Source organism: Oncorhynchus kisutch, linkage group LG20 (genome assembly GCF_002021735.2).
Source record: "Oncorhynchus kisutch isolate 150728-3 linkage group LG20, Okis_V2, whole genome shotgun sequence".
Classification (NCBI taxonomy): Eukaryota; Metazoa; Chordata; class Actinopteri; order Salmoniformes; family Salmonidae; genus Oncorhynchus; species Oncorhynchus kisutch.
In genome coordinates, this window is record NC_034193.2 from 47,649,683 (window position 1) to 47,667,177 (window position 17,495).

The 17,495-nt window shown below is 43.1% G+C and overlaps 1 protein-coding gene across 1 annotated transcript in view; it reads left to right on the forward strand.

The window, feature by feature from the left end:
* Positions 1-2,419: 2,419 nt before the first annotated feature.
* The window catches only part of LOC109877965 (E3 ubiquitin-protein ligase NEURL1), a 60,997-nt gene continuing 45,921 nt past the window's right edge, over positions 2,420-17,495 (forward strand). Inside the window, exons 1-2 of the mRNA XM_031799598.1 lie at positions 2,420-2,674; positions 16,943-17,208. Coding sequence (XP_031655458.1) covers positions 2,641-2,674; positions 16,943-17,208 — 300 coding nt within the window. The 5' untranslated portion in view covers positions 2,420-2,640. The remainder of the gene's footprint in view (positions 2,675-16,942; positions 17,209-17,495) is intronic.

Below are 17,495 nucleotides of genomic sequence, written 5' to 3' on the forward strand. Positions count from 1 at the left end.
CCTATTAATGATTCTTTCTTCCTTTTAGTTTTATTTGAGAATGACAGATGTACAGAAGACAGTTTTTCCAACCCATATTCCCGTTATTATGGACATAAAATTCTCACCGCCTGTAGTCTGGTGCAACCACAGATAACGAACACACAATGGAGTAGTCGTAAATCCTAAACGCTGTGTGTGTGTGTGAGCGTGCGTGTGTTTGGCAACCATTGCTGAGGCTAAACAGGACGTAGCCCAAAAATATGTTGTGGGATAGGACGGACCAGGACAGCTGGGGTACTTACTAATGGAACGAGCCAGGGCTGTCAGGGCTCTCCCTTTGAGTCAAGACAATAAGGAGCGTAAAGCTTTCCCAAAGACACTAAAATAAAAGTGTGTTTCTGTTGGAGTGAGTGTGTTTGTGTGTTTGTGTGTGTGGGGGGGGGGGGGGGGGGGGGGGGGGGGGGTCCATGCAGTCGCCAGATGAGTGTGACTGTAGGTCCACATCCCAGAACCAGACCACTTTTATTTACTTTAGTGAGTTACGTAAGGATACAGTATCTACACCTGGATTCACAAAGAACCCAACTTTACAGACTTAGTCATGTAACAGATATAGGACTGCGGGCCATGGTCAAAGAGGATCGCTTAAGAGGTTAAGATGGCACGCATGGAGGAGGTCTGTTCTTAAAAACAGGAAGACAAGGGACAGAAGTGTTTTCGCCGAGCGTGTCTTCATGAATGTCAGGAAATTCAAGGAAGTGTTGAACCGGTGTTGAACTGTAATTAGGCTACATTTAGCATCGCTCTTTAAGAAGACATGATGGCCTTCGGGGAAAGCAGGAAGGAAGTCCGTCCGAGTCCACTCATGGAACTTGGTTGGGGTCAAGCTTGGCATGATCACCCTAGGTACTAGCACTACCACCTGGTGTAGACTTTGGTCAATTGGTGATGTGACGAACATTTGAAAGTAAGCCGTGTCAGACAACAGCAGTTTTCCTCATTCACACACACACACACACACACACACACACATTCTTACTTATTTAGGCCCAGTGGTCGTGTGGGAGCATCCAGGCCATTGAAAATTCCTCTCCAATTCATTCCACCAATTGAATCGGACTCGATGCATGTATGTTTATATTCAAAATGTGCACACCATGTGTGAGTATGCCGCCTAATCTACAAAAAACGAACCTTCGGTTTGCGGCCCTGATTTAGTTTAGATTGAAGCCACCATCCAGCCTCAAGTGTTTGTTATGGTTACGTAGCCGGAATCGTTAAAGGGGGAAATGGTCAATATTATTGTCAGTATGATTCAATGGCAATGTTTTCAACTCAAAACAAGAAGGGCTTAGCTAACCAGTTGTTTTCATCACTCTCCTCTGAATACTCCAAATGGAACCTTTATGACACCACCCTCACACAACAATGCCATGTCTCACTGGGTAAAATGAATAGAATTCCCCAGCATAGATCGAAATGTCTTATTTTGAACAGTGTTGGCTCCATAGAATTAGGAACTAGAATGCAGTAGTCATTTAATAGGCTCTATATGGTTCGTTCGCTAGTCCTTCTTTTTTTCAGTCGATAATAATAGTGTTGCCACGTGTGAATCGGGAATGAGTGATTGGAGGGGAATTTTCCATTCATTGTACAACGCAGAAGGTCAAGATAGTGGGCCTATATGCGGTTAAACTATTCTTCACATTGGTTGCCTTCCCAAGATCCCATAAGCCTTTTTATTCACCCTTTTTGCCAATATCACTTACATCTGTCACTCCTAGTCATTCACAAAGCCATTATCACCCTTAAGAGATATCTAAGCAGCGAACATCCTTGAGGCTAATGTAAACTACTCCGAGGCGGAGGGGCTCCGATGTCACCGTGGACACGCGATGACAGCTTAAGTCAGAGGCGTGACTCTTGAGGGGTAACCCAGGCTGTCTGCCAGGGGCAGAGGGGCACCGAGGCACACCAGGAAGCAGACGGGACTCATTTGAGGTGAAAGGCAGAGTGCTGAGGGTAAAGAATGTGACCGCTTGGTTCCTCTGCCCCACTCTGGACCCAAACATAGTGCGGTTACTCATGAGAGAGACGGGAGGACACTGTGAGAGATAAGCCCATAGAACTAGCGCTCCAGCATAGCCTATAGCTCTCACATAGTCTGCCTATGTCCACACTCTCCATTGTATACTATGCACATTTGATTTTATATTGACCGTTCTTTAAAATGATTTGCAAGACACATCCTCTCTGGAAGGCAATGCAATGTTCCATTCTATTCTATTCCCCTGTATAGCCTACAATGAAATTGTAAAAGTGTCCATGTTACTCATATCCTTTATGATTGTTGGAAACTGGCAGCGAGCGCGTTAACAACACTTTGTCATGACTCCACCTTTTATGTAAATGTCTGTGTGTGAGTGGGGCTTAAGGCGCTGAGGGCGCACAGTGAATGGGGTAGCCGCCTTCACTACCGCTCTGCTTGGTGCTTAGGGAAGCTGGAGTGCACTGTGTTTATATTCCAATCGGGAGAAAGAATCGACCGTTCTGGATGTAGCCTCCAATCATGTTGTCGGCGTTGGAATGTGCATCAATACCGCAAGTGTTTGAATATTGAGAGCCGGGATATAAGGGCTGCCGACTGGAATTGTAGTCATGGGAGGCCAGATAACGCGAAATGCCTTGTACGGTAAGGAAAAATAACGTTTAGATACACATGGATCACGTCACCATTGCTTATACTGTACACACTGTAGGTTATCGTTTCGTTCAATATGCAATGCAATGGAGAATAGTTGGAGAGTGCAATTCCTGTCGCGTAAAACAACGTTGCGTGTGTATCAGGTAGGCTACCCAAATTCTGATGTCACACAGATGTCACACTGGAGACAGTTCATTATAGACATGTGCATACATTGGCTAGGCTACAGGAGACTATTCCCTTTGATCAGTGTTATAGTAGAAATACAAACATTGAGGTTTTTCCTTTGGGTCGATTGGATATATTCTGTATTGAATGCAGGTGAATAATTTATAGCAATTCATAGGAAAACCTGCTGATGTCAATATTCGTCCATCATCCCTTTATCCGTTTCCACGTTGATGCCATCGTTTGCGTACTTTCTCAGTCGCCTTCTGTTGATGATAGTAACTGTAGACGCAGTTTGTAAGAAAGTTGCGCCCCCCCTAACCCTAACCCCCAAGCTCCTCGGTGTATTTCAGTTGTCTCTCGTTGGTGTGGGGGTTTCCCCCCCAAGCCCCTCAGTGTATTTCAGTTGTCTCACGTTGGTGTGGGGGTTTCCCCCCCATGCCCCTCGGTGTATTTCAGTTGTCTCACGTTGGTGTGGGGGTTTCCCTCCCAAGCCCCTCGGTGTATTTCAGTTGTCTCAAGTTGGTGTGGGGGTTCCCCCCCAAGCCCCTTGGTGTATTTCAGTTGTCTCACGTTGGTGTGGGGGTTTTCCCCCCCAAGCCCCTCTGTGTATTTCAGTTGTCTCACGTTGGTGTGGGGGTTTCCCCCCCAAGCCCCTCGGTGTATTTCAGTTGTCTCACGTTGGTGTGGGGGTTCCCCCCCACCCCCCACCCTGCCAAGCCCCTCAGTGTATTTCAGTTGTCTCACGTTGGTGTGGGGGTTTCCCCCCCAAGCCCCTCGGTGTATTTCAGTTGTCTCACGGCCCCTCATTGTCTCACGTTGGTGTGGGGGTTTCCCACACTCTGTGCACTGGGGGAAGTCAGTCATATCCAGCTGTGCTGTTAGTGGGCCAACCAAACCAATCAATAAATCAACTTGTGTTTATGTAGGCTATCACAGCTTAGCTCATCCTGTGCATAGCCTTATTGCCAAGTCCCAGAATTACAGTAAATGTCTCTAAAGAACAACATTTTAAAGGATTCCGTGGGCCTATGAAATGGTATTTTAACAATAAACATGACATGTATTCATTGCGCTTGGACCCTTCAGTGCAAGGGGAAACAAGTCAGTTGCTGAAAGGCTGTAATTCAGAAAATGAATAGAACGCCGTATCGTTTATCAGTGAGCATAAGCTACGTGTTCTATTATTCAAGTCTATGGGCTGTCACACATGTAGGTCAGAACACGTGTAATAACATGTACAATCACATCCATCCAAGTAACATAATACATACAATATACAGTTCATAAAAACACAATGCTGCAGCGATGCATTGGATCAGGTTACTAAAGGCCTTGTCTAGATAACACATGTTGACTTAGTTGTCTGGACCTGTAGCTGTGGAGTTTCTTACCACCACCATACTGACATCAAGTCCCGCACAGCCTCCCAGGAGTCAGACCACCTGATCATTAGGTCTAATCAAAGCCCATTGATGAATCCAATTAGGTAGATAAGGACACAGTGGCGCCTGAGACGACAGGACAGGACAGCAGAATGACTGTGTGTGCGCGTGTGTGTGTTTGCATGTAGGTGTGTGTGCGTGGCTTCTCACTGTAGGATCAAGGTCAAAGGCCTTAAAGAGAGAGGGAGAGGAGTCCATGTTTACTAGCCTAGTTTCTTGGTTTTACACTGCACTTGCTGTTTCTATATGAAAGGAGTTAGCTGAAATCTAACGTAAAGGCTAGTGTGAAGTGGTGAAAAGTCCAGTTCTGCGGCAGGAAAGTCAGTTCTGTAGCAGAACACATCAGGACAATGTTGTGTTGCGGCTTGATTGCGTAATTGAGTTCTCTGCTGAATGTGTTGGGAGCACTTGTTGAGGCTCTTTATCAACTCAAAGTGGGCCAGCCTTTCACCCCGGTGCATGAGAGAGAGAGAGAGAGAGAGAGAGAGAGAGAGAGAGGTTCCGTATCTCACCTTGTCCTTTCGAATATGAAATGTCATTTGGATATAGTCATGGGACGGAAGAAATGCACACAGATCACTCATCATGCAGAGGCTGTTCATGATTAAAGGCTAAAGTGGTATTACGCATATCATCTGTCTCAAGTCACTGGAGAGAGACACAAAGAGGGAGAGAGGGAGAACATGAAAGAAATAGGGAGAGAGAAAGAAACAAGTAGGAGAAGAGAGGGAGCAGTTTATTTTTATTTATTTAACTAGGCAAGTCAGTTCAGAACAAATTCTTATCTTCAATGACGGCCTAGGAACAGTGGGTTAACTGCCTGTTCAGGGGCAGAACGACAGATTTGTACCTTATCAGCTCAGGGATTTGAACTTGCAACCTTTCGGTTACTAGTCCAATGCTCTAACCACCACCCTGCCGCCCCAGCAGTAAGACAGGGTCTACTAACAGAGTAGTGCCCAGTGTGTTTAGTCATGGCCTCTTGCCATGGTGTGACAGGAACACATGTCTAGGGGGTCAAGTGGCATTGGTGGGTGCCACCAGTGTCTCCCTCCCTGTGGATTCAGACTGGGTTAACACACACATAGCAACACACACACACACACACATACACACTTTGTGACAATGCACATACCCCTGTTGTCACATACCCCATATTCCTCTTGACTTGACAGGTCACCTTTGAGGCGGCGCATAACAACTTTCTGTGTGTGTGTGTGTGTTAGTGCGTTAGTGGGTGTGCATGCATGAGCTCAGGTGTACGACTTAGCGAGACGAGAGTCACGACGTGAGGTCTTTATTAAGTTGGATAGCTCACCTTGCACTCTCAGGTCGTCATGACGCCATGACGGGGATGTCTAAATTATTCAGCTGACACAGTCTCGGTTGAAGCCGGGGGAAAGGCTATTTGAGAACGGAGCTAGCAATGTCGCTAAATTTAGCTTGTGTTAGTAGTATATTTTGTATATATTTTTTCATGTGTTATCTATGGAATTGCGCACAGGAATAGTTTTCCTCTTTTAATCTTGAAAATCTTGAACATCTGCTCAGTCCCGACTCTCGAGCCATGCGTCTATCAAGTGCAAAACAATGGTGTTGTCATGTCGTTGCCTAGCAGCAGATGAGGTAGCCCAGGTTACCACAAACATAAGTGCTGGCGCCCAGTTAGAAGAGCAGTAGAGCAGAAGGCAGCCATAGCTACAGTATCATTGGCAGTCATCTCTTCCTACCTGTAAACCCAGGAGGATAGTGTTGGGTTTTACCCACTTGATCTGTATCTCTGTCATAGCAGCTGTCATTCACACATTTACACGTAGTAACCTCAGCCTCGTATACCTCAGTCTAACTTATATTACCAATATGTTGTTTACACATTTACACGTAGTAACCTCAGCCTCGTATATCTCAGTCTAACTTATATTACCAATATGTTGTTTACACATTTACACTTAGTAACCTCAGCCTCGTATACCTCAGTCTAACTTATATTACCAATATGTTGTTTACACATTTACACGTAGTAACCTCAGCCTTGTATAGCTCAGTCTAACTTATATTACCAATATGTTGTTTACACATTTACACGTAGTAACCTCAGCCTTGTATATCTCAGTCTAACTTATATTACCAATATGTTGTTTACACATTTACATGTAGTAACCTCAGCCTCGTATACCTCAGTCTAACTTATATTACCAATATGTTGTTTACACATTTACACGTAGTAACCTCAGCCTCGTATACCTCAGTCTAACTTATATTACCAATATGTTGTTTACACATTTACACTTAGTAACCTCAGCCTCGTATACCTCAGTCTAACTTATATTACCAATATGTCATTCACACATGAACACTAGCAACTCCAGCCTCCAGACAATGGAATTGCATGTCTATAACACAAATTGCATGTCTATAACACAAATTGTTTGTATGTAACACAAATTGCTTGTCTATAACACAAATTGCTTGTCTATAACACAAATTGCATGTCTATAACACAAATTGCATGTCTATAACACAAACTGCTTGTCTATAACACAAACATTACGAATGTATGATGCATAGAGGCACTGCAATAAGAGACAATGCTAGTGCTGTACAGTATATTGTTAGCTTGATCTATGTGAGTGTGATTCGTTGATTCATTTCATAGTTCATCATTTCAAGCCGAAACGCCATTTGCTGATGACCGAAATGATATACACATTGTTCAGACGACCTATGCAAACATCGTTAAAATGTTGTTTGTCACCATGCCTCAGGCTTATCTACAATATTGTGTAAACGCCATTGCCAACAGATGCTTACAGAAAGAAATGTGAAACTGAATACGAAACGCAGATCCTGTATTTATTTTGTGTAATCTTTATTTTATAGAACTTTTTCAATCCCCCAATTTCCTGTATTTGTAAGCAGACATTCAAATCCTCTATTCCTGGTGCTGCTCTGGTGAAATAAGAAGTGACTGTGGGTCGATCATAAGGCTAAACGTCTGCCCAGAATGTGTGTGTGTGCATTCGTGTGTGTGTGTGTGCGTGTGTGCATTCGTGTGTGTGTGTGTGTGTGTGTGTGTGTGTGCATTCGTGTGTGTGTGTGCATTCTTTCAAGCCTGTGTGTGCGTGCTCGTGCATGTCTGTGTGTTGGTCCCGGATCTCTGGAGGATGTGTGTATTAAGCTGTGTTTTATAGAGAAGCAAGCCTGGGGAGCTGTGAGTGACAGGTGGAAATTAGTTTGTATTTTGTTTCATTTTTTGTTGTTGTCATTTAGCAGACGCTCTTGTACAGAGCGACTTACAGGAGCAATTAGGGATAAGTGCATTGCTCAAAGGCACATCGGACGATTTCACCTAGTCAACTTGGGGATTCGAACCAGCAACATTTTGGGTTCCTTTGCTGAACCTCTTAACCGCTAGGCTAACACCCAGCCCACACTTCAATGAAGAGGAGAGCGGGGAGGTTCTTATTGCTTTGCTGTGGGTCTCAGTTGCTGATAGACACCCTGGCAAGCTCCATTGTCCCTGCATTCTTAGAATCCTGCTTGCCCTATGTTGCCACAGCGATTCTGTTTATGGCTTCATTATGCTTTGATTGGCACATTGTATGACAATAGTATGACACAATACCCGTTTTCTTGTGGAATCGTAACTGTGTATTATAAGGAGAATAGTATTATGAGGACTAATACCCTGTGTTTTATGAAGATATTATAGTATTATGATGACTAGTACTATGTGTATTATGAAGACATTATAGTATTATGATGACTAGTACTATGTGTATTATGAAGACATTATAGTATTATGAGGACTAGTACTATGTGTATTATGAAGACATAGTATTATGATGACTAGTACTATGTGTATTATGAACACATAGTATTATGATGACTAGTACCATGTGTATTATGAAGACATTATAGTATTATGATGACTAGTACTATGTGTATTATGAAGACATTATAGTATTATGATGACTAGTACCATGTGTTTTATGAAGATATTATAGTATTATGATGACTAGTACTATGTGTATTATGAAGACATTATAGTATTATGATGACTAGTACCATGTGTTTTATGAAGACAGGTATTGAGAAACCATCCCGTGGCTATTTCCAAGTACCCTGGTATACGATGTCTGGTATACCGCCCAAGCCTAGAAGACAATACCATTATGATGACTAGTACCATGTGTATTATGAAGACAATAGTATTATGAGGACTAATTCTGTTTTATGTGGGCAATAACATAATGAGGACTCAATTGCTATTGTATGAATGACAGTTAGAACTGAAAGTGCCCGATGCTAAGATACAACCAGGAAGTCATTACTCCAACGTCAGTTTGTTCTCCTGAACAAATATTTGAATATTTATCCTAGCTGATGGAACACTATTCACATTCTATGCCATTATACTGTCAGTAACCCGTGCAGTATGTAGATAAGAATTACATTCCCTCACACTGCTCCAAGGGTGTGTCGTGGCACCCTATTCCCTACATAGATATATACAGTACATGCACTAAATAGGGAATAGGCTGTCAATTGAGACGCAGCCCACTCAGTCTAGTTATACAACTACAGCAGGAAGATTAGTTTACACTTTTACAAAGATGTTCATTGAAGGATGACATGTCTTAGTCACACAGAAGCCGTGTGTGTTCCGACAGGGATTAGACTTGTCATTACTGTGAGGTCATTAGCGAAATAAGTCCTCACGCATGCGCGCCCGCGCACACACACACACACACTTCTCCAGGCTACGGAAGGAGAACCACAGTATGCACAATGTTTATCCATAAAGAGACATCCTTGACCTTTGGGAGAGAGGGAGAGAGCAGTCATGTAAGGATTTTAAATGGACACCGACATGCACACACACACACACACACACACTAATGAGGATGTTGCTGTGTTATGGGATGCAGCTTCCGGACTAGAAGGTTAAATAGAGCCATTTTAAAGCCATGACGGTCACCGTGTGTGTGTGTGCATGCCTGTGTTGGTGTGTGTGACAGACACCAACTTTGGACACGTTGCTGGAGCAACTACACAATCTGATAGGAGCACCTTATCCCTACCTACAGTGCATTTGGAAAGGATTCAGACCCCTTGACTTTTTCCACATTTTCTTAAGTTACAGCCTTATTCTAAAATGGATTTAATAAATTGTTTTTCTTATCAATCTACACACAATACCCCATAATGACAAAACGAAAGCTGATTTGTAGAAATGTTTGCAAATGTATTAAAAATAAGAAAAATAAATACCTTATTTACATAATTATTCAGGCGCTTTGCTATGAGACTCGAAATTGAGCCCAGGTGCATCCTGTTTCCATTGATCATCCTTGAGATGTTTGTACAACTAGACTGGAGTCCATCTGTGGTAAATTCAATTGATTGTACATGATTTGGAAAGGCACAAACATATAAGGTCCCAATGTTGACAGTGCATGTCAAAGCAAAAACCAAGCCATGAGGTGGAAGGAGGTGTCCATAGAGCTCCGAGACAGGATTGTGTCAAGGCACAGATCTGGAGAAGGGTACCAAAACATTTCTGCACCATTGAAGGTCCCCAAGAACAGAGTGGCCTCCATCATTCTTAAATGGAAGAAGTTCCTCTGTGGAGATGGGAGAACCTTCCAGAAGGACAACCATCTCTGCAGCACTCCACCAATCAGGCCTTTATGGTAGAGTGGCCAGACTGAAGCCACTCCTCAGTAAAAGGCATGACAGCCCTCTTGGAGTTTGCCAAAATGCCCCTTAAGGACTCTCAGACCATGAAAAACAAGATTCTCTGATCTGATGAAACCAAGATTGAACTCTTTGGCCTGAATTCCAAGCGTCACATCGGGAGGATACCTGGCACCATCCCTACTGTGAAGCCTGGTGGTGGCACTATCATGCTGTGGGGATGTATTTCAGAGGCAGGGACTGGGAGACTAGTCAGGATCGAGGGAAAGATGAACCAAGCCAAGTACAGAGAGATCCTTGAGTGAAACCTGCTCCAGAGCATTCAGACCCACATACTGGGGCGAAGGGTCACAGACTAGAGTAAAGGGTCTGAATACTTATGTAAATGTAATATTTCAATTTTGTTATTGTTAATACATTTGGAACAATGTCTAAAACCTGTTTTTACTTTGTCATAGATTGATGAGAGGGGAAAATGATTTAATACATTTTAGAATAAGGCTGAAACGTAACAAAATGTGGAAAAAGTCAAGGGGTCTGGATACATTCCAAATGCACGGTATTTGTACACACAGTATCTACCTCAATTACCTCGTATCCCTGCCCATTGACTCTATAGCCAAGTTACCATTACTCACTGTGTATTTATTATTACGTGTTATTCCTTTCTATTATTTCTCTATTTTCTTTCTCTGCATTATTGGGAAGGGCCCCGTAAGTTAGCATTTCACTATTAGTTTATCGAGCATGTGACAAATAACTTTTTATTTTATTTAAATACCCCTTGTGTCTTGCATGCCTCTCTACCTGATTCATAGAGTTACCTCTTTTGTGTACAGAAAGAAATCAATCAAATTGGACACTTAACTTAGGCTCCTAGCTCGCTTTTCGCCTTCGAAAATAGCTCGCTAACAGCTAATTAATCATCTTTGGCTAATGGAATCAAAATGAGGTATTCATCATTATAAACAATGTTTCAATGCAGAGCTTGAATAGGAGAGTGGCTCCATGTGTGAACTATGTGCGCACACAGAACATCACCGAAACAATTACCATAATTGGGCTTTTTCATCTCACTATTATACTGTAGGAATTGTACCCTCAACTCTAAAACTACACTCTCAGAAAAAAGGGTTCTTTGGCTGTCCCCATGGGAGAACCCTTTTTCGTTACAGGTCATTTTTCCCTCTGGGGAAAGGGTTCTACATTGAACCCAATAAGGTTCTCCCTGGAACCAAAAGGGTTCTTCAAAGGGTTCTCATATGGAGACAGCCAATGAACCCTTTTAGGTTCTAGATAGCACCTTTTTTCCCCTAAGAGTGTAACCAATGGCAGCGAGAGCACAAATTAGGCATGTGAAATCCTATCAACTGTATGTATGTATGAGGTGGAAGGACCTGTTACACATGACCGGACTTGGAGCTTCGTAATCATCGGCTTCGTCACCCAATATGTTTCCATCCTTCCGCAGATGTTACTTCAGGTCAAATTGCAGGCATTGGGAATGTTGTATTTATTTAACTAGGCAAGCCAGTTAAGATGGAACTCCTCATCACGGCCGGTTGTGATACAGCCCGGGATCGAAACGGGGTCTGTAGTGACGCCTCTAGCACTGAGATGCAGTGCCTTAGACCGCTGCACCACTCGGGAGCCCACCTATTGAGAATTAGAAGTGGAATTCTCTGGGAAGGTTGGTCATTCTGAATAACATCCCTCCGATGGTACAGACGTAGGATCTTCATTTGACCACTCTTTTGTTAATGATCATTTTCCTGTACAGCAGGAAATGGAGGCTTTTAGTGTATTCAGGTTTAAAAAGGCTTCTAAAGGTTATAATTTCCACTTTTACATTTCTAACTTGATCTGCCGTAATGTAAAATGCATCAACCCCTACAATGAAAATATCCATTTATTATAATCCACATAATAATTCACATTTCCTGTTGCTGCAGGATTATTTTCTGCGAAACGCAGGTTAGCATTTTTCATCTTGAATATTCTTCTGGAGGCAGCTCTGCGGAGTGTTCACTAGCTGGCACTGCTATAAAGTCATAAAACCACACTGCTACTGTATTTCTACTTGGGATATTGCTTTTCAACAGTAGAAGTTCAAACATCGCTCATCATTCAAACTGCCCCTAATGCCTAACCCTATCATTCAAAATGTCCTTCAGCGATGGTTAGAACTGTTACTGTTGAAAAGCAATATCCCAAGTATGAAGACAGTAAAGTACAGACAGTAAAGGGTAAACAAACAACAACAAAATCTGAGCAAAAGAGTGTTTTTTTTTTTTGTAGGGCATTGTAGGAGTTGGTCTGATGGGAATCTGTGATGTCATCGGCCTCCCCCCTTGCTTGAGGAACAATAGAGGAGCAATAGAGAACATGACATACCTGGACCACCTATTGAGATGTGCCTTGTGTTAAGTAAATCAGGTGTTGAATGAGGTGAAAAGGAGCCTGGGGCACCTCTTTAAATTCAGACCAAAAAGCTAACCGCTGGGCTATTTAAAGGAAATCACTCCGTTCTGCCTCCAGGACAAGACTCATGACAAGAAACGCCAACCTGCGTTAGAAACTGGTCAAATTAATATCCTATATCTGTAGGCATAGCTCCAAAGCATTGACAGACAGCCTTTCAATAAGCATAAAACACAGCAATCCTTTATGGAAAAATGACTTTCATTCAGATAGGCTGAGATGAGTTTGGAAATATTAGTGATCCTACTGTAGCCTACAATGCTGTCCTGATAAACCATAGCACTAAAATGCAATTATCAGTCATCTGTTGTCTGCTAGCAAACAAATAGCATCTGTCCGTATCAAGCCTGAGCCGTTCCCGCAAATCTAGCCTTTGACGCAGGGATTGAGGGTTGCTAAGGAACGTGAATTCACACTTAACCCCTGTTTCCCTCAACCAACAGCTGCGGCTCTCCTTTCGCTAGTTGTCGCTAATGCATTCAGTTCAATCTGGCCTGACACACACATACTGTACACTACACACACACACACACACACACACACACACACACACACACACACACACACACACACACACACACACACACACACACACACACACACTGTCCAATCTGCTGTGACCATGTATGCCCCATTCAATGAATGCTCTCCCTTTGCCCCAACGCTAAGACAAAGGACATGATGCTTGATTATGGGGCCTGAGTGAGTAAGTGGTTGTATAGGCTAAACACTGGAAGTGGGTATCTATTGATAAAGTAGTGTCTTCCTCCCGAATGGCACCCCATTTCCTTTTTAGTGCACTCATTTTGGCCGTACCTGTCACGCCCTGACCTTAGTTATCTCTGTTTTCTTTATTATTTTGGTTAGGTCAGGGTGTGACGAGGTGGTTTGTTTCGTTTTTGTATTGTCTAGGGTTTTTGTATGTCTAGGGTTTTTTGTATGTCTAGGGGTTTATATGTCTATGGTTGCCTAGATTGGTTCTCAATCAGGGTCAGCTGTTTATCATTGTCTCTGATTGGGGACCATATTTAGGTAGCCATTTTCCTTGGGTATTTTGTGGGTTGTTATTCTATATTTAGTTGCCTGTCTGCACATATAGCTTCACGTTTTGTTGTTTTGTTCAGTGTTTGTTCTTTCATTAAAAGAGTTATGTACGCTTACCACGCTGCGCCTTGGTCTCCTCTATACGACGACCGTGACAGTACCCTATAGGGCTCTGGTTGAAGCTAGTGCACTGTGTAGGGAATAGGGTGCCATTTGGGACGTAGGCTAGCTGTTATGTAGAACGCTGTATACAGGCCTTATCGGTGATTTCCAGAACCTCAGTTGCTGTTGCAGCCTTTGTTGAGGTTATCAATGGTAAAAAGTAGGAGAGCTGGGTTATTGTGATTTGTACAATTTGGTGAGGACAACCAAGATGCCCTGATTTGAATATAGAATAGAACCAAAACACAGTTAGCTAATTGAAAGGGCACAACAGGCTAATACCCCATTCACGTGACATTATATACACTGTGTCTACAAAACATTAGGAACACCTGCTCTTTCCATGACATAGACTGACCAGGTGAATCCAGGTGAAAGCTATGATCCCTTGTTGATCTCACTTGTTAAATCCAATCAAATCAACTACAATTTTATTAGTGACATGCGCCGACCTTACAGTGAAATGCGAGCCACTAACCAACAATGCAGTTTTAAAAAATACAGATAAGAATAAGAGTTAAAAGTAACAAGTAATTAAAGAGGAGCAGTAAAATAACAATAGCGAGATTATATATGGGGAGTACCGGTACAGAGTTAGCGTGCGGGGGCACCGGTTAGTTGAGGTAGTATGTACATGTAGGTGGAGTTATTAAAGTGACTATGCATAGATGACAACTGAGAGTAGCAGTGGTGTAAAGAGTGGATGAGGGGGGGGGGGGCACTGCAAATAGTCTGGGTAGCCATTTGATTAGATGTTCAGGAGTCTTATGCCTTGGGGGTTGAAGCTGTTTAAAAGCCTCTAGACTTGGCGCTCGAGTACTGCTTGCCGTGCGGTAGCAGAGAGAACAGTCTAAGACTAGGGTGGCTGGAGTCTTTGACAATTTTTAGGGCCTTCCTCTGACACCACCTGGTATAGAGTTCCTGGATGACCGGAAGCTTGGCTCCAGTGATGTACTGGGCCGTTCACACTACCCACTGTAGTGCAAAATTCACTTCAATCAGTGTAGATGAAGGGGAGGAGACAGGTTAAAGAAGAATTTTTATGTCTTGAGACAATTGAGACTTGAATTGTGTTTGTGTGCCATTCAGAGGGTGAATGGGCAAGACAAAAGATTGAAGTGAATTTGAACGGGGTATGGTAGTAGGTACCAGGCGCACCGGTTTTTGTCAAGAACTATAACACAACAGGGTTTTTTACACTCAACAGTTTTCCGTGTGTATCAAAAATGGTCAATGGACATCCAGCCAATTTGACACAACTTTGGGAGGTATTGGAGTCAACATGGACCAGCATCCCTGTGGAACCCTTTTGACACCTTATAGAGTCCATGCCCTGACGAATTGAGGCTGTTCTGGGGGCAAAAGGGAGTGCAACTCAATAGTAGGAAGGTATTCCTACCTTTTTGTACACAGTGTAGGCCCTTATAGCCAGAACAGTTGAAGGAGCCATGAAATTGAAACGAGACGTGTGTCTTTGAGAGCATGGCTGGCTGCTGCAGTGTAGTAGGTGACTGGGGACCCATTTTTAGAACCACCACCTGCTCCCTGAGTCATTGGTAAACACATTCATTCACTCTGCATCTTATTCATTACCAGTAGTCAGGACTCAGGCACACACTCATATTGAAGCTTCCCTATTGCAGATGATCCTAGTGAGGCGCTAATGGACTAAATTATCTATCTAGATGTAATTCCTAATAGTCATGATAATACTGAAGCTTTCTGTTGCAGATCCTACTCATGTGTTATAACAGATGTGGCTGAACTAGATAGAAGTGAAATCCTATGGTTTGTTCCTAATACACCAGGTTCTCTATTTACATTATATTTGCAGATAGTAATCAACTCATGTAGTTTGTGCGTCCCTGAGTTGGTTTATATGAGTCATATGATATATTGTACCGTACTGGAACTTTCCTAGTATTGCAGTTCTTAATGATGCGCCAGAATATCTATTTGGATTCCGTTACTAGATTTAAATCATGTAGTTTGTAGTTTCCTGTCCGTTTGTACTTCCCTGTACTTGTTTATATGAGTCACATGATGAACTGTATGCATTTTCCCGAGACAATACGAGGTTATTGGACACCCCCCCCCTCCTTATATCAATAAATAATATTCAATTAAACTCAAAGTTCATTTACACGTGGTTTATACTATAAACATGGACACTATAATAGTATTGTATTATATCCTACACTGTACAGTAATGATGCTTTATCCTAACTGAGAATGCCACGTTGTCACAGACTCAGGCTTGGCATCAATACTCACAACAGGATGATCATGTTGGGTCAGCGATGGTGCACATCAACCACTGACTGTATTTGCCAGTCCTGAGGTCATAAGGTCAGGCACAAAGCAATGAACAAGGAGGGAAATGTCATTTCCTACTCAAACATTGTAAAACGTTAAACAACACAATGGGCAATTGGTTTTCGCTGGAGGACCGACATGATTACTGAGCAACTGGTGTTTATGTGAATCAGACAAGTCAGATTGTAGTGAGAGGTGAACTAGTAGGAAGAGGCCTAGAAATCCATAGGCGGTCCCCCATAGGCACAGATCTGGGATCAGCTATAGCCTCCCTAAATCATAACCTTTGCCATAAACGTGGGGAAACGTGACGTTGTGCTTAGATCTGCATCGTGGGGCAATTTCCACATCCTAATATGTGACAATCATCCAACTTCAGCTAAAGCCGAGCAAGAACTACGCCTATTCTAATGATTGTATTTATATTCAATTCAATTCAAACAACTTTTATTTTCTGTGAGGGAACTTCATGGGGGGAAAACAGGCAAATGTCCCATTCACATGACATGATAAAGATCTCACATTATAGCCAGAACAGTTGAAGGAGCCATGAAATTGAAACGAGACGTGTGTCTTTGAGAGCATGGCTGGCTGCTGCAGTGTAGTAGGTGACTGGGGACCCATTTTTAGAAGCGCCACCTGCTCCCTGAGTCATTGGTAAACACATTAATTCACTCATTATTCATTACCAGTAGTCAGGACTCAGGCACACACTCATATTGAAGCTTCCCTATGCAGATGATCCTAGTGAGGCACTAATGGACTAAATTATATATCTAGATTTAATCCTAGATATTTCCTGGTAGGGACCTTCATGCGTGGTGATGAGTGTTACATACAGTACAAGACGCATAGCAACATAGAACACAAACCCATGCTGTATAAAGGATTAGAAGGGGTTGAATATCATTCTGATGGCACCCCTCTGTCTATCCATCAGACTCTCTGGGCGGTCCGTTCCCCTCCACCACCCACCGATGCCACCACAAGCCCAAGCGCTGCCTGCCCATCCAGCAGTGTGGCGTTGTGGGCGGGGGCCAGAGGAGAGGCCTGGCCATAAGTCCTTTGTTCTTCCACCCGACCACCAAGGGCTCCCAGATCGCCATGGACCTGGCCCAGAGGACCGTCAAGAGGCAGGCCAGCTTCTGTAACGCCATCACCTTCAGCAACAGACCCGTAGCGTTGTACGAGCAGGTCCGGATCAAGGTATGTCGAGATTTAGATGGACACAACACCACACCCAAGGAGGTTTATTTACAGTGTTCAAAGTATTCTAACAACGGTAGATTCATTTTATTTGTTGATTTCTATGAACATTTTCAAGAACAACAAAAAAGCCCATCCCTCAACGAGGTCCCCAATCAACATGTTGAACTGCCAGAGAGGCACCAGAACATCCAGTTGTAGGGAACTTTTGTAGGATGTTCTATACATGGTGGGATGCTGACACCATAGGCTCCAAAGATGGTGACGCAAGATACGGAGAGAGATAC